This window comes from Cupressus sempervirens, chromosome 10 (genome assembly GCF_028749045.1).
Source record: "Cupressus sempervirens isolate cs-2001-9-10 chromosome 10, ASM2874904v1, whole genome shotgun sequence".
NCBI classification, from domain to species: Eukaryota; Viridiplantae; Streptophyta; class Pinopsida; order Cupressales; family Cupressaceae; genus Cupressus; species Cupressus sempervirens.
Window position 1 is genome coordinate 636,372,736 of NC_143127.1, and position 8,264 is coordinate 636,380,999.

General features: G+C 32.1%; 1 protein-coding gene across 1 annotated transcript; it reads left to right on the forward strand.

The window, feature by feature from the left end:
- Nucleotides 1-2,083: 2,083 nt before the first annotated feature.
- On the forward strand, nucleotides 2,084-7,605 carry LOC149535435 (transcription factor ICE1-like). Its single transcript, XM_089805325.1, has 4 exons — nucleotides 2,084-2,962; nucleotides 4,537-4,758; nucleotides 6,792-6,962; nucleotides 7,127-7,605. Exons 1-4 carry the CDS (start codon nucleotides 2,309-2,311, stop codon nucleotides 7,205-7,207), a joined length of 1,128 nt encoding a protein of 375 aa, XP_089661451.1. The 5' UTR covers nucleotides 2,084-2,308; the 3' UTR covers nucleotides 7,208-7,605.
- Nucleotides 7,606-8,264: the final 659 nt, after the last annotated feature.

Sequence of the window (8,264 nt, forward strand, 5' to 3'; positions counted from 1 at the left end):
ATCATTTTTATTTGACAAAGAATAAAACACTATTGTACATGTATTTTAATTAAATTGCTTATTTTTTAGAAAAGTTATCTACTATTATTGTCTAAACATTGAAAATTATTAACATCTCCTATAATTTATTATTCATAACAAACAACTAGCATATATAAAATAATTTAAGCAAAATATTATTTATTTGATTCTTAATAAAAAAGTTCCCACCAATATCCTTCAATTTAAAATATTGGTACTTGTGTTGCTATTCATATCATATAGAAGATTTTTTTTTAAATATTTGTTGAATAGAATTTCAAATACAAAAAATTATATTTACAACTTGCAATTAAATGATATCTTCTTTGTTTGCTTATACTTTATCACATTTAGTTACTTTTTTTTGCAACTTCTATTTTTAATATCTTAATATATCACTACTTAAAATAGCAATAAGGAGCATAAATATTCTTAATAAAAAAGTTCCCACCAATATCCTTCAATTTAAAATATTGGTACTTGTGTTGCTATTCATATCATATAGAAGATTTTTTTAAAAATATTTGTTGAATAGGATTTCAAATACAAAAAATTATATTTACAACTTGCAATTAAATGATATCTTCTTTGTTTGCTTATACTTTATCACATTTAGTTACTTTTTTTTGCAAGTTCTATTTTTAATATCTTAACATATCACTACTTAAAATAGCAATAAGGAGCATAAATATAATATATTTTTTGAGAAAGAATCCAAAATCAAATACATATATAATATTAAAATCTATATAATATTATTGTTGGTCCTTATAGTAGAATTCAAAGATTCTTAAGAAGGTAATTTGCCACTATAGTAATCTCATTAACAAAGACTTGAAGGTGGTTTGATAATGAGCTCTAGTACAATTTCCTATGTGCTGCTATTAGTTTGTTGTTGGTTGATTTGTTATTGTTATTGGTTAGATGAAGATTTTCTTTTAGACAATTTTTTATGTCAAGAATTTTTGTGGTTCCGGGTTGAGGCTATGCCTCTTTTGCAATACTCGGAGAACTGTGTAACTAATTCTTGATCTCTCTATATCTAATAGGAAAAAAATATCAGATTAAAATCTATTTCTGTTTAATAAAATAAAATACTAACATCTTAATTTCGCTATTTTTAATATTCCAAACAACTATTAAATTACTTTTTTAAAATAATAATAATAATAATAAAATTTCAAACAAAACATTTATAATAATAAAAAATTTCCACCCTTTCTTTAATTTAAAATATTGCTCCTTACATGCAACAATATCCACCAAAATCATCTCAAATAGATTGAAATCGGAATGATACTTTAAATATAGAATGATCTTTTTTTTTTAAATTGAAAATCTAGAGATCAAAAGAGATACAAAACAGAAGGAATCAGGGGAGGCTAGGTCTCAACCCATCACTAGAACGAAAGAGTATCACAAAACTAGATAAATACAAACAGAATACAATATAAAGAGTATCACAAAACTAAATAAATACAAACAGAATACAATATAGAATGATTTTGAAGAATATAATATGATTTAGGATTAGCCCAGATGTAAAACCTTGCCTTCTACGTTACAGGCTATGGCGAAATTATAGGACAGCATAGTTACAGAATTTTTGTTTTGTTTTTCCTTAGAGTGTGTAGGGAAATATACTTGGACATCATAATTATCATAGATTTTTGTTTTGTTTGGTGTTTTCAAATTTGAGGCGTTGTCCCCTTGTGTACTTTGTCAACTTCGCCAGTATTTAGGCCCTCCTTCACGGTAAACCCATTTAATTGGCCTTTCCCTATTATTAAATTAGAGTTGTTTCTAATATCTTAGACTGTTCTTGATTTTAAAATCCATGGCGATTGTGATGGCCAACGCTTGATTCAATATAGATAAGGGCACTTCTATTCCAACTTTATTTATTCGATTTATAATCATTTACAGTGCCTACACTTCATGAATGGAGTCAATTTTGACCGTGTCTGCTAACTTCAGTTAACATCAGAAAATACGCGAATAATTGAAAAGCCAAAAGGAAAATGCCAGTATAAAGGACGGCTAAGGCTGCATGCCAGAGATCAGAGTGAGTTATTTAACATATTTCCGTGCTCCCATTAAAAGTTCTCTGCCGGGCAAAATGGAGGTCGAATTCAGTGCTCAGCAAAAGTAAACTTCGTAAGTTTACAGAAACAATAAAAATTGAAGTTTTAGGCATAAGTTTAAGCATTGGGAATAAAAGTTGAAGTTTTAGGCGTAAGTTTAAGTATTGGAAAAAAAAATTGAAGTTTTAGGTTAAAGTTTATGTATGAAAATGGCTTGGGTTGGGTCAGTAGATGGATGTTTTCAAGAAGCAGACTATGAATTAAGCAGCTACAGATATAATGATGATGATTTAATTCAAGGGAATCAATGCTATTATTCTCCAGATTTTGGTGGCAATGAGGGGACATTATTGGATCTTGTAGAACCTTCCCTAGATTTACCTCAATGCCCACTAAATTCAACAGTAAATTTCTCTCAATGCCCACTAAATTCAATAGGGAACAATGTGAATGGTGTAGGCAATCTTGTGGAGAGCTTTGATGAGCATGATTGGTTTTCCTTGAAGTTTACAGAGGGCTTGGAGGCTTTCCCCTGGATTGATGGTGGTGAGTTCTTGAGACAGAAGAAAATAGATGGAAGAAATAGTGAATTGGATGTAATTATGGGAGGGAAATGTCGAGAGGGGGGGAATGAGAAAGAGCAGTATGTCTTTGGTAAAGTTGGTGTTGGAGGAGAGGCTAATAATGTTGATTCTGATTCTGGTAAAGTTAGTGCCGGTGGTCCTGGGCAGAACAGCAAAGGGAAAAGGAATGAGAACTGTTTGCCTGCTAAGAATCTTATGGCCGAGAGGAGGAGAAGGAAAAGACTTAATGATCGCCTCTCTATGCTCCGTTCTGTTGTCCCAAACATCTCCAAGGTCTATATTCTTCCCTCAAATTTTACCCTTTTTCCTTATTACCAAGGCACATTACTGTTTGAATTCTAATATAGATTAGTTGGGCATTGCGTTAGAGTTGAGTATTTAATGAATTCCAATTGGTAGGAATCTGTAGGCAACACTTGCTGGTATTGAAGTCAGTGAAATTTGATTTGCACTTCAGTGTTCTAAATGGCATCTTTAAAAAGATAATTCTGATTGTCTTGGAGGCTGGCTTTCTTGTTGGTACAATTAAGGAAAATTCATAGTAGTTTCACTAGTCAATTGTGCTTTACTCCAAGATTTAAGCCTGTGGAGAAATGCCGTTTTAGGTAAATTTTACTGTGAATTCATACAAAAAAAATCATGTGTAGCAGAGTTATAGATGTCAGTAAATAACCAGTTGCAGTTGGTAGGAAACACTTGCTGGTATAAAAGTCCATGAAGTTTAATTTGCCATGTTCGACCAAAATTGCCTTTGCTGGATGGGCTTTCTGGCAGCTTGTCAGTTTTGCGGTTCAGTATTCTTGATGGCATGTTTTCAATGATAGTTCTGATTGGCTTGGAGACCTGCTTGAAATTTAAGGAAAACAAACAGTAGTTTAATTAGTTAAATGATCTTTAAGATGTGAGACTAAGGAGAGAGACACTTTTAGGTAGATTTCATTGTTGTGAATTCATATTAAACCCAACAATAGACTTGCATGTTTATGTAGACATTACAGTTCTGGTTCGGGTTTTCAAGAAGCAAAACTGATTATGGCTAGAGTAAATTATTTCTTATCGTTTGAAATTGGATTATGTAGTGAGATTTTAATTAGGAAATTGGTTTCCACAGCCCCTCAAATATCACAGTAGTTTCAAAACTCAAATGAGCTTTTCTATGAGATGTAAGGCTATGGAGAGATGCTATTTTAGGTAAACTTTCCTATGAATTCATACTAACCAAAAGCATAGACTTGAGTGTTGCTGTAGATAATACAGTTCTGGTTTGGGTTTTCAAGAATCAAAATGATGTTGATTAGAGTACAGTAATTTCTTTCTTACTGTTTGGAATTTAATCCCCAAATTGGTTTCATCGGCCCCTCGGTATCCTGCTTTTCTCATTTCCCCAACTAATCTAGGAATGGTTCCAAATCATCTTTGGAGTCTCTCATTAACAAAACAACGAACAATTTCCTTCCAGCGCAAATAAATTCCTTCTAGAGCTTTGACTGTTAGGAGTGGTGTAAATCATTTTTAAGATTGTTGGGATAACATGTTAAGATTCTATGTTCTGATAATTTAGATGAATATTTTAGTTTCTAGGGGTAACATATTAGGATTTTATGTTCTGTTAATCAGATGAGTATTTTGAATTGTTGGGGATATTAGGATTCTATATTATTTTGGATAATACATAGTGGCTTTAGTTAATTCATTATCAAGGCATCGCAAAGAAAGGTTTCAGTTTATCTGATTTACACCATACAGCATGCATAGGATTTGATAATTTGGACAGAAATTTGCTGATTTATCTTATGTTTTGAGTGTTTTTCAACAAAGTTAACAGAACTGCTTTAATTGTTTCGCAGATGGACAGGGCTTCAATTTTGGGAGATGCTGTTGAATATTTGAAGGAGCTTCTGAAACGTATCAATGAGCTGCATGATGAGCTCATGCAAACTTCAGATAATTCTCTTCTTACTGCTTCTTCTAATCTTCATTCCTTGAGAACTATTCACCCTGCTTTTGTTTGCGGGGATAAGAAATTCTATCATCTTCCAGTACCTGATCCAGATACACAGCCTGCAAAAGTAAGTTCAATTTATATATTAATATTAGTTTATATTAGTGATTGTGCTTAGTTATTCAGTAACAGTCTAAGAAATTATATTAGTTTTCACAAGTAGAATTCCTAAAGAAACATCGGTAAACTATACTCAAGAAAGTGCTGAAGGCATACGATGGTGACTTATATGCAGGGAACACAAAATCATAACAAATGCAAACCAATAATAAGAAAATGTATAAGTTAAGAGATTATGAGGTCTTCTCCTCAATCTAGTCCCATGCTTCTTCCCCATTATAAGGTCTTTCAATTCTTATCTGAGAATTTCGTAATTGTATATGCTTGCAACCATATGGATTTAAATTGTGCAAAGAACACCTTAGAAAACAAATTGTTTTTCAATATCGAAAGGGTATAACCCTCAATGTTTTGCATTAAAGACTTAGTTTGGTCAATGTTTTGTATTAAAGACTTTGAGATAACAATAGGTTTTTATTATTTGGTTTTTAGTTGAAGACGTTCAGTCTAAGATTCATGTTTCTCATATTGTAGAATATAGATCTAAATTGTGCAAAAGACATCTTAGAAAAACAGCTGTTCTTTAGTACAAAAGCCTTCAACAATCAACCTTTTACAAGAAGAGATGAGGTCAACCAAAGGCTCCTTTAGTAGAATGGACATCTTTTAGAAAATTAAGTTTTTGGTTCTCAACCAAAGAGGTTAAGCTTAAGACTCATGCTCTCAAAAAAAAAAAACTAACCGATCTTGTAGATTATAATACCTTTCACTTCCTATTTGAAATTTTCATAGTTTACAAATGCTTGCATCTGTATGGATTTAAATTGTTCAAAGTACATGTTAGAAAAACAACTTTCATACAATACCAAAGCCTTCAGCACTAAACTTTTTCCATTAGGAGACGAGGTCAGCCATGAGCCTTTCGGGTAGAATGGATATTATTCAGTCTTTGTTCTCAATTGAAGAGGTTCTGCCTAAGACTCATACTTCCTTATTGAAAAGAGAAATGATCACTACAGATTATAATGCCCTTGAATTCCAATGTCAGATTTTCATAATTGTAAGTACTTGCAGTCATATGGATTTGAAATGTGCAAAGTACACATTAGAAAAACTGTTGTTTTGTCATACGAAAGGTTTTCACACAACTATTTCTTATAAGAGATGAGGTTGGTTGTGGGTGTCTTTGACAGAATGGATATTCTTCAGAAATAATCCTCAAAAGGGTTCAGCCTAAGATTAATGATTTGGTGTTGGAAAGAAAAGCAATCTTGTGGATTAAAATACTTTTTCATTTCTATCTGAGAATTCAATTATTGTAATAGCTTGCAACCATGTGAATTTGAGTTGTGCAAAATACACAAAAGCAACTATTACATGCAATATCAAAGTCTTCAACACTCATTTTTTTCAAATGAAGGATGAGTTCGGCTATAGACATATTTTGTAGAATAGATCTCTTGCAGTTTTTGGTTCTTAGCCAAAGAAGTTCAACTTAAGACATACTCCTAGATAGAAAGAAAAACAATCTTGACAATGATACTTCATGGAGGAAACTCCGTAGTTAAGCGCATTTAGGCTGGATTAGTACTGGGATGGGTGACCTTCCGGAAGTCCCGGTGCTTCACCCCTTTGAACATCACCTAGATCCAATGAGTGCCAAGTGTTCCATTTATTCTCATGAGAGATGGATTCATGTTGAATCACTACTCATGAAACATGGGTCAATGAGTTTGACTCAAAATCACACAGTTAAATCCTGATAGCAATATCACAATGATACTCTATCAAACCCAAAAATATCTCTGATAATTATCATCAGGAAAACACCTCTCCTCCTTAAATGTTTGACTTTGTATTATTGTAATACATATGTTACTAAATCAACTTTCTCAGTAAAATATATTTCTAAAGTTTCGTTGACTCTATATGATGAACTTGTGATTGCTTTTTTCATTGAACTCGCTGAGACAGAGATCCAGTTAGGCTTGTCAGCTGACAGATACCGTCTTTCCTGACATGTTGTATCTCAAATTGCAGGTTGAAGTGAGGACAACAGAAGGCAAGACTTTGAATATTCACATGTTCTGTGCCAGAAAGCCTAGCTTGCTTCTGTCCACAATGATGGCTTTGGATGGACTTGGTCTTGACGTCAAACAAGCTGTCATAAGTTGCTTCAATGGCTTTGCACTAAATGTTTTTCAAGCAGAGGTACTAAAATATTGTCTTTAATGGGATCATTCCACAAGATCAGTCGATGATTTTTTTTAAATTGTAGAAGATTTGAATTTAACTTCCCTACAACATGAATCTTACCATTAAATTATGCGTGCATGAACATTAGTCAATGATATTTGTTTTGGGTTTGGTTACAGAAAACCATGGAAAATGACATTCCAGCTGAGGATATCAAGGCACTCCTTCTACATACTGCAGGCTATCAATCTACACTCTAGCAAGTTCACAGCAATCTAAACATTTGTATTCACAGTAAAACTCACATATTTTCCTAATGTTTTCTTCAAATTCTTGACACAATTCAATGAAGAACATGTTTCAAAGATGGATCTAGGCATTTGGGCCTGTAGATTTTGATGACTGCTGATTTAGTAAGAAATTGCTACGACTTTAACAAAACAATGATATTAAAGTAATGGCGTGTTAATGCTACCAATTGGTCACATGGGTCTGGCAGCTAGAAAATGTACAAAGTGAAGCATGCAGAGAATTATGGTTTTTAAAGGTTTGGATTGATGATAAATGGGAATGATTCCTAAAGCATTTTTCAGGTGCATGTACATGTTGACAATTTTATGATAATTCCAAGGCAGCCCTCGTGAATCTTCTTTGCAAATAGTAATATTGTGAATAATGTCTATTCGTTAAAACAGTAGTATTGTGATCAATTGTACCCACGTGCATAAAGCAGACTAGCTGTATTGTTCTTTAGATTGGACAAAGCTTGGCAAAACTGGCAAAATAGCTTCTAAATTTTGCTTGTGTTTTTTGCCTAAACAATGTATTATCAGCACTGCCCTCATACAAGCTAGGACATTAGTGGGTTTGCTTATAATCTAATTAGATTATAAAGCTCAACTATATACTGTTGAAGTTATTGTACAAATATATGTGAGGTTTCTGTTTTTCAAGTTCTATTAAAAATAATATTTATTGTATTCTTTCTTGATAACAAATTATATAAATGATCTTTTTCATTATAAAGAAGTTAAGTCTTCAATCTATTATAAAATATAATTGTTACTTTAATATCCAAGTTTGTTTGTGATATATAATTTTATTTATAATATTGACATGCTTTTTATTCGAGATATATCTAAAGATTTTAGTTTCTTATTTTTCTTTTAGCTTCACTTTAATGACATTTCAATTTACCCTTCATTTTTGTTATAGACTAAATCTATATTTCAATATGTAAACTAAACATTATGATGACTAATGTTAAATCTTTGAATATTGATAATTTGGCTTAAAAGAGTTTCTCGACTTCCTTTT

Coding starts and splice junctions, on each gene's coding strand:
- LOC149535435 (XM_089805325.1), top strand. CDS start 2,309: ATGAAAATGGCTTGGGTTGGGTCAGTAGATGGATGTTTTCAAGAAGCA. Junction 2,963..4,536: donor TTGTCCCAAACATCTCCAAG/GTCTATATTCTT, acceptor ATTGTTTCGCAG/ATGGACAGGGCTTCAATTTT. Junction 6,963..7,126: donor TAAATGTTTTTCAAGCAGAG/GTACTAAAATAT, acceptor GTTTGGTTACAG/AAAACCATGGAAAATGACAT.